The sequence below is a fragment of the Sceloporus occidentalis genome, unplaced genomic scaffold (assembly GCF_023333645.1).
Source record: "Sceloporus occidentalis isolate IW3139 unplaced genomic scaffold, rSceOcc1.0.p SCAF_1, whole genome shotgun sequence".
NCBI classification, from domain to species: Eukaryota; Metazoa; Chordata; class Lepidosauria; order Squamata; family Phrynosomatidae; genus Sceloporus; species Sceloporus occidentalis.
This window is the reverse complement of record NW_028316981.1, coordinates 116408296-116430143: the sequence shown is the minus strand read 5'-3', so window position 1 is coordinate 116430143 and position 21848 is coordinate 116408296. Positions and strand designations below refer to the sequence as shown.

Here is a 21848-nt window from a genome sequence, read left to right as displayed (position 1 = left end):
CATCTAGCATGTGGCCTTCCTCTCTTCCTACTTCCTCTTCCTACTTCCTTCCACCCTTCTCAGCATTGTTGTCTTTTCCAATAGTCCTTCCTTCTCATGATGTGTCCAAAGTACGACAGCCTCAGTTTGGTTGTCTTGGCTTCCAGGGAGTTTTTTGTCGTGATCTGCTCTAGGATCCATTAGTTTGTCCATTTGGCTTCCATGAGATCCACAGCACTCTTCTCCAGCACCACATCTCAAATTAATAGATTTTCTTCCTGTCATCTTTCTTAACTGTCCAGCTCTCACATCCATACATGGTAATAGGAAATACAGTGGCTTGTATGATTCTGTCATATCATATCAGAAGCTCAATGTGGATGCAGCTAGCCTGACTTCCTCTGAGAAAGAGTTCCCACAATTAAGGTGTTGCTACAGAGGAAGCCAGGTCTCGCATATATTATTCACCAACCTAGTTTTTCACAGTGGAGTGGGACAACAGAAAAGGGCTGCCATTGGTGATATCAAATTCTAAGCATGTTCATCCAGGAAGAGGTGGTCTTTCAGATATTCTGGGCCCAGTACAACGTTGAGACTATGGTTGGAACCTAGAGGACCACAACATCAAATTGTAGGTATTCTTCCATTACAGGACTGTCTTGAAAAGCCATTAAAGAATTTCTGGGTCATTGAGTAAATCTGTGTGTTTCTCATATCTTTGCTGCCCAAGGGGGGAAGAGAGGCAGGCAAGCTCCAACTGCCTGCCTGAAAGAAGAAAAGCCCTCCCTTCAGCCACCATCTTGGGGGGAGAGAGGCAGGCAAGCTCCAACTGCCTGCCTGAAGAAGTGAAGCCCTCCCTTCAGCCACCATCTGGGGGGGGGGGGGAGAGGCAGGCAAGCACCAACTGCCTGCCTGAAAGAAGAAAAACCCTCCCTTCAGCCACCATCTTGGGGGGGAGAGAGGCAGGCAAGCTCCAACTGCCTGCCTGAAAGAAGAAAAGCCCTCCCTTCAGCCACCATCTTGGGGGGGAGAGAGGCAGGCAAGCTCCAACTGCCTGCCTGAAAGAAGAAAAGCCCTCCCTTCAGCCACCATCTTGGGGGGAGAGAGGCAGGCAAGCTCCAACTGCCTGCCTGAAGAAGAAAGCCCTCCCTTCAGCCACCATCTTGGGGGGAGAGAGGCAGGCAAGCTCCAACTGCCTGCCTGAAAGAAGAAAAGCCCTCCCTTCAGCCACCATCTTGGGGGGAGAGAGGCAGGCAAGCTCCAACTGCCTGCCTGAAAGAAGAAAAGCCCTCCCTTCAGCCACCATCTGGGGGGGGGGGAGAGGCAGGCAAGCACCAACTGCCTGCCTGAAAGAAGAAAAACCCTCCCTTCAGCCACCATCTTGGGGGGAGAGAGGCAGGCAAGCTCCAACTGCCTGCCAGTAAGAAGAAAAGCCCTCCCTTCAGCCACCATCTTGGGGGGAGAGAGGCAGGCAAGCTCCAACTGCCTGCCAGTAAGAAGAAAAGCCCTCCCTTCAGCCACCATCTTGGGGGGAGAGAGGCAGGCAAGCTCCAACTGCCTGGCAGTAAGAAGAAAAGCCCTCCCTTCAGCCACCATCTTGGGGGGAGAGAGGCAGGCAAGCTCCAACTGCCTGCCTGAAAGAAGAAAAGCCCTCCCTTCAGCCACCATCTTGGGGGGAGAGAGGCAGGCAAGCTCCAACTGCTTGCCTGAAAGAAGAAAAGCCCTCCCTTCAGCCACCATCTTGGGGGGAGAGAGGCAGGCAAGCTCCAACTGCCTGCCAGTAAGAAGAAAAGCCCTCCCTTCAGCCACCATCTTGGGGGGAGAGAGGCAGGCAAGCTCCAACTGCTTGCCTGAAAGAAGAAAAGCCCTCCCTTCAGCCACCATCTTGGGGGGAGAGAGGCAGGCAAGCTCCAACTGCCTGCCAGTAAGAAGAAAAGCCCTCCCTTCAGCCACCATCTTGGGAGGAGAGAGGCAGGCAAGCTCCAACTGCCTGCCTGAAGAAGAAAAGCCCTCCCTTCAGCCACCATCTTGGGGGGAGAGAGGCAGGCAAGCTCCAACGGCCTGCCTGAAAGAAGAAAAAGCCCTCCTTCCGACCACCATCTTGAGGGGGAGAGAGGCCTGTTATGTTGGGGTTTTTTTGACTTTGTATTGTACTTCCTGTTGTACACCGCTTTGATCTAATTTGGAAAAGCGGTATATAAATAAACATTATTATTATTATTATTATTATTAAAGCAATCTTGAATTGCTGGGACACAAGTAGCAACAGCTCTTGCAGCCTGAAGCTTTCTCCTTATGAGCAATGCCACACAACTCTACAGTGAGCTACAGTTGGGTACCCCTTAAAAGTGGCAGGGAGTGGTGATAGTGGTGCCAAAACCTGGCCATCCTCCCTCTTTTTGTTTGGTGGTATGGCCTCAGCAGTTCACACATCCCAGGCAGTGGCTGAAATGTAAAGTGATAGTTTTGTTATTATCAATTATTTCTTTAATACTGGGAGAAATACCTCTTGAACTCAGGAAACTGCATATTTCCATTATTAATAAGAACTTAAAGTTCTGAGCAGCATCAATCTGAGTCAATGCCTCTTGGCCTAATCTACTGTACCTTTTGTCATTTCAGTGTTAACACCATGTATGGCACTCTAGTGCCTATTTGAACTCAATATATAGGTGACTTGTAGCTGGTTATGTTTTAACTTTGTCTAGATTTCCTGGGGTTGATGAGATGGTTGCCATCCTGTCTTTCAACAAAGAGAACAAAATATCTGGCTCCCCACCCCCAAATACATGCTCACAAAAGTGTATAGAAATGGTTCCTTGCTCATTTGTCCTGCACAGTTATGTGCAAGCACTACTGCTCATTAACACAATGTAGGTGTTTTCTCAGTACTGGCAGTGTGCAAGCAGTGCTGTTCTCTATCCGCTTTGAAAGGTGCAAGTGAACACACACATAAGAAAATAGCAGGGTTGATATATTATCCCATTATTTTCTTTGTTGTTGTTGTTTGCTGCCCTCCAGTCAACCTTGTATGAGACATTTTCAAGCCTCTCATCCCCTACTGTCCTGCTTAGCTCTTGTGGGTTCAGGACTGTAACCTCCCTCTCTTTCTACTGCCTTCTACCTTTCCTAGCATTATTGTCTTTTTAATGACTCATGCCTTCTCATGATGTGGCTAAAATATGACAGCCTCATTTTAATTATCTTGACTTCAAGGGAGAGTTCAGGCTTGATCTGTTCATGGACCCATTTTTTGCTGTCCATGGTATCCTCAGTACTCTTCTCTAGCACAACATTTCAAAAGAGTTGATTTTCTTTGTATCTGCTTTCTTCACTGTCCAGCTTTCACATCCATACATGGTGATGGGAAATACAATGACTTGGATAATTCTAACTTTAGTGCTCATTTTGTATATCTTTACTCTTTAGGATCTTAGCTAATTCTTTCATCACTGCTCTTCCCATTCCTAGTCTTCTGATGCAGTCTCCTTTCCTATCAATGTTTGTTCCAAGGGCACACTTTAATTATTTCAATTTCCTCATTATCTAGGTTGAATTTACATAGATCCTCCGTGGTCATTATTTTTGTTTTCTTTATGTTCAGCAACAAGCCTGCCTTTGCACGTTCTTCCTTGACCTTCCTTATTACTTGTTTCAAGTCTATGATGTTCTCTGCTAGTATCTCTTAGATTTTTGATGTTCCTTCCTCCTATCTTCACTCCTCCTTCTTATGAATCTAAGCCTGCTCTTCATACGATATTTTCTAAATACGAATTGAACAAATAGGGTGATAATATGTAACCTTTCCTGATCCCTTTGCCAACTGAGAACCATATTGTTTCTCCATATACTATTCTAACAGTAGCCTCTTGTCCTAAGTACAGATTTCTCATCAGGACTATCAAATGTAGTAGCATTCCTATGTCTTTAAGAGTGTTCCATAGCTTTTTGAGATCTATACAGTCAAAAGCTTTGCTATTGCCCATAAAGCACATGATGATTTTTTTCTGGAATTCCTTGGTACACTCCATCATCCTTTGTATGTTTGCGGTATGGTCCCTAGTGCCTCTTCCTTACCTGAACCCTGCTTGCTCCTCTGGGATTTCTCTCTCCATATATGATCAGAGTCTATGTTGCAGAATTTTGAGCATAATTTTGCTTGCATGGGAAATTAATGCTTTGATCCTGTAGTCGCTGCAGTCTTTTGTATCACTTTTTTGGGGGTGGGGATGAATATTGAACATTTCCACTCTGTTGGCCACTGTTTTGCTTTCCATATTTGTTGGGATAGTTTAATTAATGTTGGAGTTGATACTGTCTGTGTGGATTGTATCAGTTCAGTTGGAACATCATCTCTTTCTAGTAATTTATAGAGATGTACAAATTCTCACATCTTTATGAAAGTCCAATAGCTTCTCTTCTATTTGGTGATGACAGTTGTACATGTTTTTAAGAGGACTGGAAGTTTGGCAGTCCATGTTTGAAGTGACAAGGCTGCATTACAATCTGCAGATTTCAGCTGCTGACTGCCATACTGACATTTTTGAGGCTCTTTCCACCCACCCTTCTCCCAGCCAGCCACAGAAAGAAGTGTATTCTGTACTTTTTCTTGGAGGAGAAAGACCATGGTCCTTTAGGATTGGTGAGCAACCTATGGTCCTCCAGATATTGTTGGATTGCACTTCCCCTTGGCTATGCTGTCTTGGGATGATGGAGGTGATGGCCTGACATCACTGAGAAGTCCACAAGTTACCCACCCCGGTCCTAGAGCCTTAATACTCAAAACTGGAGCAAGCCAGCTATTTAAAAATTACCCAGTTGCAAGCTTGGTAGCAGGGAGAAAAATGGGAACTGCAACTATTGCATTATCTAAGAGTCTCATACATGGAGTTTAATTTTGATGGGCCATTTTTCTGGTGACCATGAATGCTAGGACATGTTTTTTTAAAAAGCCTCAGGCATTCCATCTATTTAATGAAACAAATGCAGCATGCATGAAAATGCCAATGTATTTTGGGGGAGGGCAGCTTATAGGCTGGGTGTAATTTTCGAACTGTGGGTATTGTCTTATAAGGCATCTTACTAAATCCACTTTTAAGGCTGATCTGTTGTGACACAAAAAAAGAGGCAACAGAGGGAGTCACACATTCTCAGTGTGACTCTGGCAGGGAGATTTCCTATTAACAAAGTCCTTCTCTCTTTACTTCAAAACTATCCCACATTTTTTTAGGGGGAAAGGCAAAGCTGGTGTTGTTGCAAGGGTTGAACAGAGGGCAGCAAGGTACAGCCTGGGATGTGTGGGGACACAAAGATTCAGGATTGAAAACTCCTTGCCTTTAACATTTGAACAGGGCCAAAGTCTTTCTTCACCCTTCCATTGGGTTTCTATTTGCAGTGGCAGAGGCTTCTCTCTCCCTCTCCCTCTCCCTCTCTCTGGAAGCGGAGTATATAGGCAGAGAAAATAATGAGGAGGAAAACTGTAAAGAAAAGACTAGATAAAATCAGATTTGGAAGAAACCTCAAAGGTCATCTAGTCCAACCTCTTCTATGCAGGAATACACATAACACCCTCGACAAATGGCCATCCAGCTTCTGCTTAAAAACCTCCAGATAAGAAGACTCGACCACACCAAGGCAGTATGTTTCACTTTTTTTGCCAGCTCTTACTGTCAGGAAATTCTTCTTAATGTTGAGGTGGAATCTCTTTTCCTATAATTTGAATCCATTGCTCTGTGTCCTATTCTCTGTACCTGCAGAAAACAAATTGGTCCATCTTCAGTATGAAACATGGCTATCATATCACCTCTTAACTTTTTCTTCCCCAGGATAAACATACTCAGCTCCCCCTGCCTCTTAGGGCATGGTTGCCAGACCTTATGGGAGATTCCATATTGGTGCCCTAAACAACCAGGGTCAGCTTTGGGGAAGGAGTGACAAATGGATTGTGGAAAGAGGGGCAGAAAGGAGATGCTATATCCAGCTCTGGAAGAGCAGTGTGGTCTAGTGATAGGGGAAGTCTCTTGTGAGCATGTGCCATATCTGGCTTCACTTCTTATGTAAAAACTAGGTAAAATGTTTGTGTGCAGAATGGCAGGCCTGTTTTGAAGAAAATCACATCTGCACAATATCCAACCATCTTTCAGATTTCATGCTGGCTGACTCTATGAAGTAGGAGGCTGGCTTTCATGTCCTGGGCTCAGTGCTGACCTAATGAAATGTGCTGGGGACTATTCTCCCTATGGCTGTGCCTGGCTCTGATACTGGCTCTGATACTACCTTACCCCTGATAAGAGAGGATCCTACTCCTATCTCTGTTTTTATGGCTGTCTGGAGTTAAGTCTGGACCGGTTTTGTTTATTTCAGGCAGAGAGTGTTCCAGCAATAGTTTTCACTACCCATGTCTGATTCAGAGAGGACCGCTCACAGTGGTTGGCTCTGCTGTCTGGCCCACTGGTACAGTTGATCCTCTTGTAGCTCATGCCTCCAAGTACAGGTGCCAGCTCTGCCCTCCTACGGCCCCTCAGATGCCATACCTTGAGCATACATTTGCTCTGTAAATAGCAGGACTGAAGGAGTGGATATGGGTTTGTTGTTGTTGTTGTTGTTGTTGTTGTTGTTGTTTTACTTATGACTCTCTTGATAGCTTAGGTTTGCTTTCTTACACATACTTACATATACTGTATAAAGAGTATGCACAGAATGCATGGCTGTCAGACTGAAGAAGTGTAGCTTCACACATCCAGAGTCCAAGCCTTCTCCTGTTTAAATGTTTTCCAGAATCTCTTTTTTAAAAATAAAACCAATCACTGTCAATTACTGGTACAGGTTGAGTCTCCCTTATCCTAAATGTTTGGGACCACAGGGTGTTTTAGATTTTTTTTATTTATTTTTTTTATTTTGGAATACACATATTTGCATGTAAGGACATAATGAGATATCTTGGATATGGGACCCAAGTCTAAACACAAAATTCATTTATGTTTCATATATACCATATCCACATAGCCTAATATTTTTAATAATTGTGTTCATGAAACAAAGCTTGCTTACACTAAACCATAAGAAAGCAAAGTTGTCACTATCTCAGCCACTTCTGAAAAAAGTTTTGGTTTCTGGAATATTTCAGATTTCGAAATTCTAGATAAGGGAGATTCAACCTGTACCAAATATTAGCTGTGAAATAATATTTATAGGGGAAATCTAAAAGGAGGGCATAGAATGAATGAATGAATGAATATCAACAAACAAATATAAATGCACAAGTCATAAATAGTTGGATGAATATTCTAGAACAACAAATGTTCACATATGTACTTTTAAGTATCAAATGAAATCTAAAAGCATAGTCTGTAGAAGCAAGGATCTATCGCCTTATCTCCTGTCAAGTTTAACAATGAATGATGTGTACTTTTGTCAGTCGTAAGCATTACCTTCCAGTTTCATCAGGAAATGTTCTAACCTCTCTTGGGAGACTTCAAGGGATTTATCTAGGCTGAAGTATAGTGCCACTTTTGATAAGTTATATTTCTTAAAAACACCCAAAGAAAGTGGGTGAGAGAATGTTCATGTGAAATGCGCCTCTGTGGAGAACATAGAGTAGGGTGATTTCATACACACAGAACTAAACGAGCATTTCCAACAATTGCTAAGATTTTCTTGTCAAGAAGAACATCAGTATTTCAAATATGGCAGCTTCTGGGTCCTGCTGTACTTCTGGGGACAGCAAATCTCTTCCTGTTCTGTTTGTTTCCTCTTCCTCCTTTGGAGCTTTAGACGGGGTGGATGTGGGTGTTATATTTAGTGCTTCCTATCTAGTGATCCCAAAGGGCTTTTCACAGATGGGGAAGCTGAGGCCACAGTGGGGAAGTGAGTCATTAAGCATCACATACTGAATCAGTGAGAGGCCCAGGCAGGAATAGAACCCAAGAGACCCAACGCCAAACTCCTCCCAGACCCCCAGACAGCCAAATTTTCTACTGGAAGACCTAACTAGAAATTCTTCAATTTCTTTGTTTTTGAGGAAGTAAATCTCCTGTGCAAGTATGTTTGAGAATGAGATTGATTTAGGTTACAGTCTATATGTCTGGGGGGGGGGACATATTTCTCTTCAGATGATGCTGGACTACAACTCCCACTTACCCTTAGCATGGGCTCTGCTAGTGAAATGCAGCAGCATCTAGAACACCACACATTCTTCACCCCTGCTGTATGCACTAATTCAACAGTAAACCCAAATGAATACTGTAGGACTTACTTCCAAGTAAATATGCTCCTGCCTGCTGAATAAGCAGCAACGGGAGTTGAAAAATAATCGGGGGGGGGGGGGGGGGAGACTAGAGACACCCATTAAGTCTTGTCTCAATTAAACTGGGATTCCAAAGATCACAAACACTGTATTAAAGTGGTCTTCCATAATCTGGTATCCTCCAGATGTGTTGAACTAATATCCCAGTTATCCCAGACCACATGGCAAATTATTATTCTGCTGAATTATGATAAATTCCAACATATCCGGGGAAAGGGTACCAGGTTAGGGAATGCTGAATGTGATTATTCCTGGGAATTGGGGACTTTCATTACAGGGGACTCCTTATACTAGAGACAGCTGTTTCATAAAGAGAGGTAAATTTAATGAGTAAACTGTCACAAGAGCTCAGTGTATGTATGCGCCTTCGAGTCTCCTATTGATTTATGGCAACCCAGTGGATTTCATAGAGTTTTCTTAGGCAAGGAATACAGTTGGCCCTCCATATCTATGGATTTAGCCATCCATGGCTTGAAAATATTCTGCCCCCTCCCCTCAAAACAATTTCAAAAAGCAAATCTTGATTTTGCCATTTTATATAAGGGACAGTATGGTGGGGTGGTTTGAGCATTGGACTGTGACTCTGGAAAGCAGGGTTTGAATCCTCACCTGACCATGAAAACCCACAGGGTGACCTTAGGAATGTCACACACTCTTATCTGCTGAGGACAGCAATGGAAAATCCCCTCTGAAGAAACTTGTCAAGAAAACTCCATAATAGATTCACCTTAGAGTTGCCATAAGTAGGAAAGAGCTTGAAGGCAAACAACACACACACATTTTACTATGCCATTGTATATAACTGGACTTGAGTATCCACAAATTTTGGTATCCACATGGGGTCCTGGAACCAAATTCCAGGGGATACCAAGGACCCACTGTACCAAAGGAATTGGTTTTGCCCGTTCCTTCCTCTAAAATATAGCTTACAGCACCTAGTATTCCTTAGTAGTCTCCCATCCATGTACAAACCAGAGCTGTCCCTGCTTAGCTTCCAAGAAAAGACAGGATCTGGTACCTTGAAAGTATTTAGGCCTCTCATAAGGGCTCTGCACAGCTATTTCACAGAGGCGAAATAGCAAAAATAACCAAATTCTGATTTTGTCAAAAGCTGTTCACCCAGTGGAATAATTTATTCTTCAGCTGGTGAAACAGCTAATCAATCAATCACAGTATATATAATGAATAATGAGTAAGTAAGGCTGTCATCTTAAGTGCACTGAAGAGTAAGTCCTATCGATTGACATTTCTTTGGTCTTGAAGCCCTAAATGAAGAGCAATTTACCAGTGTAATTAATATGCTGCTGAATGTCAGATTAGTGCACAAATGAAGCAGACTAGTAAACCTGCATTCACTCATGCTGCAAAAGTTCAAACGATTTTGTCTTGCATGTATTGCTGGATGCAATCCAACACCCATTAGAAGCCAAGAATGTTTTGCTAGTAACTTTAAAAGGAGAAGGATGGTGCTTTTCGTTTGGAAAGTGGAGAAAGAAAGAAACAAAGAAACAAAGAAACAAAGAAAGAAAGAAACTTGTTAATTTTAGTGCAATGGTGCAAGAGCCTTGGACTGATGTATATTCAAACCATTCATTGCAGTCTTAAGGAAGGATCAAGAAACTCATTGCCCGGGGATGGGGGGAGGGGGAGGGATAGATTTCTGAGAATCACACTGTTGAGAACCTGAGAGGAAGCCAGCACAGAAACCCATGTTGCCTGGAAAGCTGCCACAAACCAAACTTCCTCAGATCAGTACTGCTCCTCAGCCTCCTACATTTCACCATCGTAAGAGTGTTCCCTCCTGCCCTTATTGAATGTGCATTCAGGTTGGCAGTTCTAGCACATTCATGTGGCAATTTCAGATGGATATTAAAAAAAAAAACTTCTATTGCGAATTGGATATAATTTCCAAAAGAGCATAATATGAAACTTGGTGAAATGACAGGTGCTACCTCATCCACCCACGTCCTTTCCTCAAATATCTCCTTGCCAACTACACCAAAACACCAGTCAAGTTGGCCACGCAAGCCGCCCGGGCCTAGCAGTTGTCCTTTGTTGAAAAAGAAGAATTTGAAGGCTGCAAGACTAGATGAAAAGTCCCAGTGGCTAAGCTCCCCAACACTAGATATGCTCAGCATACAGATGGTATTGTTAAACTCTTCAGGCCTATTCTGGGATTCCATACAAAGCAGTTGCTTGTGTTAACAGTCACTTAATAGGACTAGAATAAACAGCAGGAATCTATTCTTTTCTGCTCGCTGTCCAGCATAACACTATTTCCTTAGCCCCAGCTCATTGTTCTTGTGGGAGGTCCAGCTCTTTCTGGTTCCTTACCTGCTCCTGTTCCAATCTCCGTTGCCCCTCCTGCTTTGTTCTTGTTCTCTCCAGGCTCTGGACTGTGTTCTCTACTGCAACCAGCAATTTGGCCACAAGCTCTGCTTCTAATCTAGGCTTCCAGGATTGATCCTTTACAGTGGCCCAGTTTTCTAGAAATGTTCCTACATAGCAATCTGGACCTGACAGATGTGGCCCACAGTTGCTAATATATCTGTAGAGCAGAGAATAGGAAAGCTTCGACCTATCAGATGCTGAACATCTATTCCCATTTTCCCTCACCATTGGCTAGTCTGGCTAAGGTTGCTGGGAGGTGCAGTTGACTAACACCAGGAGCACTAACATATTCCCTGCTCTTGTTGAGGAAACTACATACATACATCACTTAATCCACCCCCAGCCCCTGATCTCTCCCTCTCCCTCTCCCAACCCCCAGCAAACACTTTAAATTTTGTTTTTGCTTGTTTAACTTGTATCACACTGTCCATCAGATACCATTTAGTCCTGTGCTTTACAAGACAATGAAAAACTAAAAACAAAACCCTAACTCTGATATTTTAATCATACAGAAAACTAATACACCATTTATTTATTTATTTAAAATAATCTGTGCTTTTCATATATGTTATAGCCTTTTCAGAAACTGACCACGTTTTACCTTGTTGAATTTAAAATAACTAGTTGTATGGTTTGGATGATTTGCTATTGTATCTCACACAAAAGGCTATTGGGACAAAATGATAATTACTTTAGACTATCATTAACAACTGGACCAAGGTGTCCTCTGTGAAGGATGAATCACCTGTTAAAAATGGCGCAGAATTATGAGAAATATTGAAAGTTTAGAGAGTGCACTTCAGCATCATGCTGCAAAGGGCAGCCACATGTTCCACCTGATCTGGCGTCACTAGTAAGATATTGCTGTGCTTCTATTACTAACCTACTCCAGTGCAGAAAAGTTTCTCTGCATGCTTTGGTGCTTGTTTCTTTCTCTCTGGCCCCATTACGCAAGCTCCTCAAGGCTGGGTATCTTTTAGATGCTTGCCATGCAAGGGCGTGTTACCTGCCGCACCCTAACCTTCACCCAACTGCGGGATGCCTGGGTTAAACTGGCAGACAAAGGCAGCGTTTAAAGGGCAATGCCAGAGGCCGACATTTCCTGCTCTGGTGCCAGGGAGGAGAGCAAGATCCAAGGGTTGACTCTTATTCCAACCTGTCGTATTTGCCCAATTTGGCAGAGAGCCCATTAGGATTGCCTCCTTCCATTGCTCATGATTTCTGTAGCACTGCAGTTCCCTTTCCTTTGTAGTCTGCCCTTCCCTGCAGTTTCTCCATCATTTAGTTCCATGTAGCTTGACTTCCATTAGTGTCGACAGAGGCCTCTGCCCACATGGCAGGACTTGGATTTACGTCAAACGACAGGCAGGAAGTTCAGGAACTTTGAGACAAACCAGTCTGGCAGAAGTATCTCAAAGCGTAAGGTTCCCAAAAACAGAGACACAGGTCCAGTGAGGAAGTTGCTAGTAGCAGGACTCTCACAGAATCGCATAGAGTTGGAAGAGACCTCAAGGGCCATCCAGTCCAACCCCCTGCCATGCTTATTGGCTTTTTTAGCTGCTGCATCACACTGGAGTTAATCACACGGGAGGAATTTCTCTTAATTTCGAATGAAAAGAAAGTGTGACCAGAATGCATTTACGTGAATTTGAATTGCGTTCGAACTGACTTCCCCCGTTGCCCCAAAATAGCTTGTCATTGCCCGAAATTGCACGTGATCACCTCTCACGCAATAATGTGAAACCCCATGATTGTGTTTGGACTGACTTCCCATTGCCTGAAATTGTGTGTGGTAGTCTATCACGCAATAACGTTAAACCCCATGATTGCGTTCCAATTGCCATTGGATTATACTTCCAATCTCCCTTGTCTGATAACATCCACTGTTGGCTCGTGTTCAGTATGTGGTCTGTTAAGACTCCTAGATCCCTTTCACATGTACTCTTATCAAGCCAGGTGTCCCCCATCCTATATTTGAACTTTTAATTTTTTTTCTTCCTAAGTATAGTACCCTAAGTTTCTCCCTACTGAAATGGAGGGTACTAGTTTTGGCCCAAATCTCTCATCTATTAAGGTCATTTTGAATTCTGAATTCAAGAAGCCCAGACAATGCTAGTGGTAGGAGGGCCCAAGCCCAAAGTAGGTGGGCCAACTCTTTCTGACAGTCCTTTTTTTCCTCCTTACCAGGGGGCTGCCCTAAAAGAAACAGATCACTCTGGCTAGGGGTTTGAACAGATTGCTTGCAGAAAGCTGTTGCAAATATATTAAAGAGCAGAACTTGGAAGAGTTACCTTTTTTGGAATACCATTCCCACAACCCCTTTAGACACTGGCCATTCTGGCTGGAGTATTTTAGAAGTTCTAAGAAGATTTTAAAAAAGACACTTTCTAACACTCTTGCTGGCTAAGAATGGATCCAGATGGAAACCTTTTAATGAGCAACCACTTCCATCCCTAAAAGGTTTGCCCATTTTTCAGTTGTGCTGATGGACAAAATGAAATAAGACTTTAGCTCACAAATATCTCTGCAATACCAATCCTGGGAAAATAGTAACAGTAGAGAAGTGAGCACATGTAAACAGTTGTTGCTTTACCATTGAGTAATAATTACTGGCCGTTACACATGGTGGACTAGGAGGAAGGACTTCCAGGTGCTCTTGAGCCCCATTACCTTTAATTTTGAAAATTAGGGACTGCTTAATGCATGCCATTGTCCTCCTTTGCTCACACCACAGCCTTTTCCTTTGTGCTGGTTGAACGTTACGTGGGCCAGGTTTTTACAAGTAATTTCCAGAAAGGAGAGTTTTGTCCGAGGCAGTTTACTTTGAAAATCTCATGACCACACTGTGTAGGAGAAACTCCTGCCGAGCAGACTGTAGCTTATAGAGACAGAAGAGAGGCATTGTTTGAAAGAGAGAGGTCTCTCTCTCTCTTTTTTTATTACAAACAGCTGTTTTTTTTAACGCCAGACAAGTCTGTTAGCCCTCTGCCATTGGTATTACTGACTGGAGGAATCCTCTAAATACTCAAATCAATTAAAATTGTGTAGTGTTTTTGAGGAAGGGCTACAGGAATGTAGCTTCTGAGAGGGCAAAATGAGGGCATTGTACCCCCCATAATAAGAACTTTCCCGTCCATAATAAGAACTGTCCTTTATTCCCCACATTTCTAGCACTGCAGAGAGTGAGAAACTGAAAATCATTTGCAACCAGAACTCATATATTTGCTGTGTTGCATTCCCTTGGTAACTTTGCCTGTCCTTTTCTTTGAATGCCTAGCCTGTATTTCTAAATGCTTAACTAAAGTTTTAAGATATTGCAATGCTAGAGATTTGGGGGCTGAAGGACAATTTCATTTGGTGGGGCAGAATTCCTATTTGAGGAGGCAGTACTCCTAGATGCAATCGCTCATGGTTTTACAGTATGTCCAGCAGAAAAAAAGAGTTCTTTACACTCACTTCAGAGGGCTTGCCCTATTGCTGCAGAAACATGTTAATAACTATCTACTTGTTTCCTAGTCACCTTCCGTATCCCTACATAACCATCTAAGCCTAATTACGGGAACAGTGTCTCTGTGTCTCCAAGCCAGAATAGATGACACTTCAAACTTCTGGTACATGGCTTATAAAGTTCTGGTTGTTAGGGCAAACCTTAGCTATAATTATTAAGCTTGCCTCTCTTTGCAATACAGTCCCTCTGGAAATGTGTCTTCAGAGAGCAGAAAGCTTAAACAAAAATGTGACACTTGTGGGGATAGTTTGTTATATATGACCACAAACTTTATTATCTTAAAAAGTCCGGTGCGTTCGGCCTTGTCACAAATTGGTCTTCTTCAGGGACTATTACCAGAGATTTTGGGAGTTGCACTCTGCACTCTCAAGAAAGTGGACACTCTAAACTTCTGGTAATAGCCCCTGAAGAAGGCCAGTTTCTGACAAGGCTGAAATGCGTTGGGCTTTTTAAGATAATAAAGTATGTGGACCATCAACAGCATGTGGGACTTCTTTTTCTTTATCTCTTCCATTGTGAATTTGTGATTTCCAGTTTTTTGTTCTGTTACATATGATCAGACAGAAGACTAGGAGATAAAGTTTCCCCAGAATAGCCATGTGTATGTACACAACACAAGCATCTGACTAGGTGAGAACTATATGGATGAGATATTCATGTTTGTAGATGAGAGACCTGCCCAAAGCTGGGCCACCAGGCTCGGTTATTATTTTGCTGCTTGTACTTCTAGTTGTAGTGTATGGGCTGGGTCAGGGCTAGCATATCTCTTTGTATATCAGACTCTTTAGGTGTATGTATTTGTGTGGCCTCCTCAAAGCTAACCTTTTGGTTGAAGCTTGTAGTGTAACTCCTTCCTTCTCATGCCCAACTGCAGTAACCAAGCAAAACCTAATGATGTGTAATTGTATTCACATTTATTCCTGTGCTACTTTTGTCTCTCTCATCCATCCCACCAATCTGCCTTCCTTTTGCTTGTTCCACACTAACAGAATTTACAGAAGAAGATTCCTGTGGGCAGGAGATCTTTTGATGTATGAAACTTGGATGAAATACAGTATCAGATAAATGTATATACATGGTTCTGTCACAAAAACAGGGGATGAAGATTCTGAACTCTGTTGTACGTCGTGGCCCTTGGTGTTTTCCCTTATTTTCTGGCATTTTAATGTATGGTATTCTGGTATCTCTAAGGTTGTTCCATTAGTGTTTACTTTGAACATGGCAGGGTGTAACTTTGTGTTTGGATTATGCCTTAAAGGGGTATGTGTTTGTGGTTTGTATATACAGTTTTCGCATTTGCTATGTGATTATTATGTACATTTCTATATTTGTGCATCCACATGTTGTAAAAGAAGTACGTTTAGTTCTTGCTATGTTTGGTGAATTGTGTGTATGCAGTTAGTTTTGTAGAACATAGAGAAAGGCACTAATGGTCCAGAGGCTGGATCTATATTATGTATTGGATTTAAATTCTATTAAAACAGGAATTGAGAATGTCTCTTGGCCTTCCAGATCCTGGAGTCTCATCATCTCTCAACACTAGCTGTGCTTCATGTTTCTATAAGGATGGCATGTCTAAGAACTATAATACACATGAGTCTTTAGACGCAGAACTCAAGATAAGTTCTTCCAGAAGAACGCCTTCCTTGGCATTTGGTAACGCTGGAATCTTTTCCAAGGCAAAAGAACCAGGTGGGGCTTTAGGTGCCTGGAGAGTGAAACCAACCTGCAACTACAAGTTTTAAGGGAAACACCTTGATCTGTCACACCTCTCCAGCCTATAGTCCAAGGAGGTCTGGTGGTTTATGAGACATTACTGAATTATATCTCCAGAGTATATATTATATTATTATATAATATAGTATATCAGAGTAACTCTCAGAAACAACAACAAAGTTTTCTAAGCCGAGGGAGGGGTGTGTGGAAGACCACCCAGTGAGTGGAAAGTCTGTGAGGATCTGGAACCAGGGTTTTGGTCCCAATTCAAAGCAGGACATGGAACAGCACTGGCTCCCCCTTAATGTGGCAAAATCACCAACTATTGCTTAACACCCCTCTTCAGACCACAGTATTAGCTTCCAGAGACCTGTATTTGTTGTTGTTATGTGCCTTCAAGTCGTTTTCGACTTATGGCCACCTAAACACAAACCCATCATGTGGTTTTCTTGACAAGTTTCTTCAGAGGGAGTTTGCTTTTGCCTTCCTGAGGCTGAGAGAGTGTGACTTGCTCAGAGTCACCCAGTGGGTTTCCAAAGCCGTGCTGGGATTTGAACTCATATCTCCCGGAGTCATAGTCCTGTGCTCAAACCACTACCCCACGCTGGCTGTTCAAGCTTATCTTTACACACAAGAAATACCACTCATAGGGCCAAGTGGTGCTCATCTATTCAGAAGCCGGCCCACCGAGTCCAACAGGACCAGATGCCATAACCACAAAAGAGGACAAGGCACTGCAAAACGGAGGGTATTCGAGACAAGTGGAGGACATGACCAAATAAGAGTTAATAACGCTCCTAGAAATGTAAATCTGTGCTTTGTTGTTGTTGTTGTTTTAGCTGCCCTGGAGTCAGTTTTGACTCATGGCAACCCTGTGGATGAGACATCTTCAAGAATCCCGATCTTCCACTTCCTTGCCCAGATCCCGCAAGTACTTGCCCATAACCCCCATGATTGAGTCTGCCCATCTGGTTTGTGGTCTTCCTCTCTTTTCTTCCACCCTCCACTTTTCCTAGCATTATTGTTTTTTTCTAGTGATCCGTACCTTCTCATTATGTGGTCAAAGTATGATAGTCTCAACAGGATAATCTTTGCTTCTAAGGAGAGCCTTGGCCTGACCTATTCAAGAATCCATTTGTTTGTCTTCATGGCTGTCCATGGTATCCTAAATACTCTTCTCCAGCATCACATTTTGAATGAGCTTATTTTCTTTCTGTCTGCTTCCTTCACTGACCAGCTCTCACATCCGTACATGGTAGAAGACATTATGGAATTCATCCTGGACAGAAGGCTGAAATGGAGGATGTGCCCTGGAAAAGGAGGACCAACTCTGATCACCCGTTGTTGTTGTTGCGTGTCTTCAGGTCATGTCTGAATTATCGACCTAGCACAGGCTGTCCTTGTCAAAGTTTCTTCTTAGAGGGGATGCTCACCATAGCATCCCCTTGAGGCTGAGAGAGCGTGACACACCCAAGGCCACCCAACAGGTTCCCATGGCCGAGTTGGATTCAGAGAGTCATAGAATCATAGAGTTGGAAGAGACCACAAGGGCCATCCAGTCCAACCCCATTCTGCCATGCAGGAACTCTCAAAGCATCCCCGAGAGATGGCCATCCAGCCTCTGCTTAAAGACCTCCAAGGAGGGAGACTCCACTACACTCCGAGGGAGTGTGTTCCACTGTCGAACAGCCCTTACTGTCAGGAAGTTCCTCCTAATGTTGAGGTGGAATTTCTTTTCCTGCAGCTTCCATCCATTGCTCCATTGGGTCCTAGTCTCTGGAGCAGCAGAAAACAAGCTTGCTCCCTCCTCAATATGACATCCCTTCACAATCTTCTTAACCTTCTTCTCTCCAGGCTAAACATCCCCAGCTCCCTAAGTCGAACCAGAGCCCGAGGCTCACACAATTTGGGGGGGAGAGGAGAGGTCAGCGCGAAGAAGAAGGAGACCAGAGGGCGCTAGGACCGCTCTGCTGCCCTCCCTTCCCACCCGCCGTTGCGTGCGTGCGTGCGTGGCTGCGTGCGTGTGTATTTCCTCCGCTCCCTCTGACGCTCGCGCGCGGCTCCCTCACCACTCCATCCCCCCTCCCCCTCCTCCCCAGGGCTGTTTACTGGAGCACGAGCTGCTCAGGCATGACCTCAGCCCTCTCTCTCACTCCCTCCTTCCTTCCCTCCCACCCACGCATGCGCCTGCGCACTCATTCACAGCCCCGCCTCCTTCCTTCCTTCTTCAGGAGCTTGGGGAGGGGGCGGGGCATTTGGAACGGAGCGTTGCTGGGCCTGGCCAATCAGAGCGCGCTTCCGCCGCCGCCGAGCGCGCGGCCAGGATTAAAAAGCAGCGGCCGGGAAGCCGCACGCTTGCAGTTGAGAGAAACTCCGCTCCGGGCCAGGGCTGGTTTGCAGCGGGGGCGGCGGCACCGTCATCGTCACCCTCGAAAGCCAAAACAACCGCCCAGTTCCTCCTCTCCTCCTTCGGTACGGTACCTGCGCCTTTTCTTCTTCTTTGGTTTGTTTTAAGGGCGGGCCCAGAGTTTTTCTCTTTTGACCGGACGAGGAAGGCAGGCAGGCAGGCAGGCAGGAAGCGAGCCTCCGGCCGAGGAGAGAGCAGGCGGCAGTGGAGCGAGCCTCCCTCAAAGGCAGAGGCGGACGGACGGGGAGGGAGAAGGCGCTCGGCCCGGGGCCCAGCCGGGAAGGCAGGGAGGGAGCCAGCCAGCCCTTCCTCCCGATGTGCACGAAGATGGAGCAGCCCTTCTACCCTGACTCCTTTTTCTCCGGCTACAGCCAGGAGTACAAGGCGGCCCTCAAGCCCGGCATGGCCCTCAACCTCTCCGCCGAGCCCTTCCGCGCCCTCAAGGCCCCGCTGCCCCACCATCACCACCCGCACGGCCAGCACCACCAGCACCAGCACCACCTCCGCGGCCAGGAGGACGGCGGAGGCGGCGGGGGCTACTTCCAAGGGCAGCCCCAAGCCTCGGAGGGCGGGAGCTCCTCTCTGAAGCTGGCCTCTCCGGAGCTGGAGCGCCTCATCGCCCAGAACAGCCACGGCGTGATCACCACCACTCCGACGCCGCCGGGACAGTACTACTTCCCCCGGGGCCCCACCGAGGAGCAGGAGGGCTTCGCCGACGGCTTCGTCAAGGCCCTGGACGACCTCCACAAGATGAACCACCTCCCGCCCCCCAACGTCTCCATCGGGGCAGTGGCCGCGGCTGTGTCCTCCTCCTCCTCGCCCTCTTCCTCCTCCTCATCGTCCTCCTCTTCCTCCTCCAGCAATGGCTATGGGGCCTCCAGCCTCCCCCAGGAGCCTCCTCCGGTCTACACCAACCTGACCAGCTTCAACCCTCAAGGTGCCCTGGGCGCCGCCGCCTCCTCCTCGCCCGGCTTCCCCAGCGCCAACCTGAGCTACCTGCCTCACCATGGCCTGGGCCTGGCCCACCACCCTCCTCCTCCTCCCCCTTCAAGGGGTGCCTTCAAGGAGGAGCCCCAGACGGTGCCGGACGTCCAGAGCCCGCCGGTGTCGCCCATCAACATGGAGGACCAGGAGCGCATCAAGGTGGAGCGGAAGCGGCTGAGGAACCGTCTGGCGGCCACCAAGTGCCGGAAGAGGAAGCTGGAGCGCATCGCCCGCCTGGAGGAGAAGGTGAAGACCCTCAAGAGCGACAACGCCGGCCTCTCCAGCACCGCCAGCGCCCTCCGGGACCAGGTGGCCCAGCTCAAGCAGAAGGTCATGAGCCACGTCAACAGCGGTTGCCAGCTCCTCCTCACCGCCAAGATGCAGCAGTCCTTCTGAGGGGACACTTTGTGGGGGCAGAGGAGATGGGGCCCACCATGGCCATTCTCTTCCGCAGCCCCAGAGACACTGTTTGGTGGGTTGAGAGGGGTCTCAGGACACCCAACAGAAAAGTTTACATGGGACTCCCACGCGCACCCTGCCCCTGGGTGGCCAGCTCTCCTTGTTTTCCAAGTTGTGGTGTGTATGGTGACGACAACAACAACATCCGTGACTCTTCTTTCTCTCTCGATCTGGTGGATCCAGAAGCCGACCTGTGCCCGGTGTGTACGAGTTGATGTTTTGTTGTTTTTTAAAAAACATAGCTGTCTGTGAGAGTGAATTTTGTGTGTCTGTATTTAAAAGGAAGAAAAAGGTCTTCTCCCACCCATTGCTGGATGGTGCGGTGGAAGTGGAGGTACTCTGGACAGAGTCCAAAGAGGAAACTGGCCTCCTCCTCCTCCTGCTGCTGCTGCTGCTGCTTGGTGCCAGGAGGGAAAGGGATGGTCTTCTTTATAACAGGAGCCAAAGGGACCAGAAGAAGAGGCTGGCGGTGGGATCTCTGCCGCCGCCGCCGCTACACCCCTCATCCTTCAAGGGGCCTCCGCATGGACGAAAGGGGCCACCCTGGAGCAGGGAGGGGTTGGTTGTTTACTACTTGTGCTCTTATTTCTTTTTTGAGTCCTCAAATTCATATTTTTTGTTCCCCTTGAAAAGATTGTATTTGTGTTTTTGAATTTTTATTGAAACTATTTAAGTAAACATGTTCTAACTACTTTAATCTGTGTACTTCTTTTCATCTGTCACAAGTTGCTCTCTCCCACCAGAAACAGGGTTTTGTTTGGGGGGGGGGGGGCGCTCTCAAAGTCCAGCAGGTTCCTCAGTTTGTTTAGGAGAGGAGTTCCAATTCTCCTCCTGCCACTTCGCCTCACTATTTGTAGAGAGGGAAGGGCAAGGTTTCGTTTCCATTAATGCTTGGGCAACAACTTAATGGCTTTCCCCTGGTCCCTTCCTGCCTGACTTTGTGCTTCCTCCTGACACCCTAAAATGTAAATGCGAAATGAGCTGAGAGCCAGAACCAGGGTGACCAGGTGTCCTCCTGTTCCAGGACATGTCCTACATTTCAGCTTTTTGTCCAGGAAGCATTCAAAAATGTCCTCCATTTTGAGCATGACTTAAGAAGCATGATGAGTTTAGATTTCTGTGGGTGTTTTGACCTTTTATTTGGGAATGTCCTACATTTGACAGCCCCTTGCCCTCCTTTGCAGTTATGAGATCTGGCCTGCATCCACACCGCAGAAATAATCCAGTTTGACACTGCTTTAACTGCCATAGCTCTATCCTATGGAATCCTGGGGTCTGTAGTTTGCTGTGGCACCAGAGGTCTCTGACAGAGAAAGGCTAAATGTCTCACAAAACTACACATCCCTGAATTCAACACCATTGAGGCATGGCAGTTAAAGTGGTGTCAAGCTGGATTATGTCTGCAGTGCAGATGCAGCCTAGGTCACCCTACACAGAACATTCTCTCTTGCCTTAGCTGCCTTTCCTCCTTTATCTCTACTTCTTCCGCTTCCCCCCGTTTTACCTAATCAATCAGATCTGCGCTTGGTGTGTGTGTGTCTAGGGTAACTAGATGTCCTCACTCCCAAAGAGGACAAGGCCTTGCAAAATGTAGGACATTCAAGAAGAATGGAGGGAGATGACCCAAGAGAAGTTCAAAACACTCAGATAAAATATAAAGCTAGGCTTCTTAGCCCTGCTCCAAATGGAGGACATTTCAGAATTCCTCCGGGACAGAAGGCAGAAATGGAGGACGGCTCCTGGAAAAGGAGGATGCCTGGTCTCTCTCTTCCACGCTCAGAATGGAGGACAAGTCCTGGAAAAGGAGGGCCTGTGGTGACCCTGTAGCATGGTGCCTGCTTGGGCTGCATTCTCCCAGGGCTTCGGGGGAGGGGGGCTGTGTTCCCCGGTTCTCTGCTGCCCTCAGTTCCCCAGGGACGCTCCCCTGGTGATGTCAAGCCCGGCCCTTTGATGGAGCCCCTCGGGGCGCCTGCCTGCCTTGCCTCCCTCCCACACTCGCCCGCTTCCCTTGATCTCTCCAGCGCTGACTTCAGCCTCCAGTGGGCGGGGCCCGCGGGCTTAGCAAGGGCGGGGGCTCTTCCCGGTGACGCAGAGGAAGA

At 46.1% G+C, this 21848-nt stretch overlaps 1 protein-coding gene across 1 annotated transcript; it reads left to right on the top strand.

Annotated features, from left to right (window-relative positions):
- The first annotated feature begins 18269 nt into the window (after nt 1–18269).
- JUNB (JunB proto-oncogene, AP-1 transcription factor subunit) lies at nt 18270–20446 on the top strand. Its single transcript, XM_089532324.1, has one exon. It carries the CDS (start codon nt 18622–18624, stop codon nt 19684–19686), a length of 1065 nt encoding a protein of 354 aa, XP_089388450.1. The 5' UTR covers nt 18270–18621; the 3' UTR covers nt 19687–20446.
- The last annotated feature ends 1402 nt before the right edge of the window (nt 20447–21848 follow it).

Coding starts and splice junctions, on each gene's coding strand:
- JUNB (XM_089532324.1), top strand. CDS start 18,622: ATGTGCACGAAGATGGAGCAGCCCTTCTACCCTGACTCCTTTTTCTCC.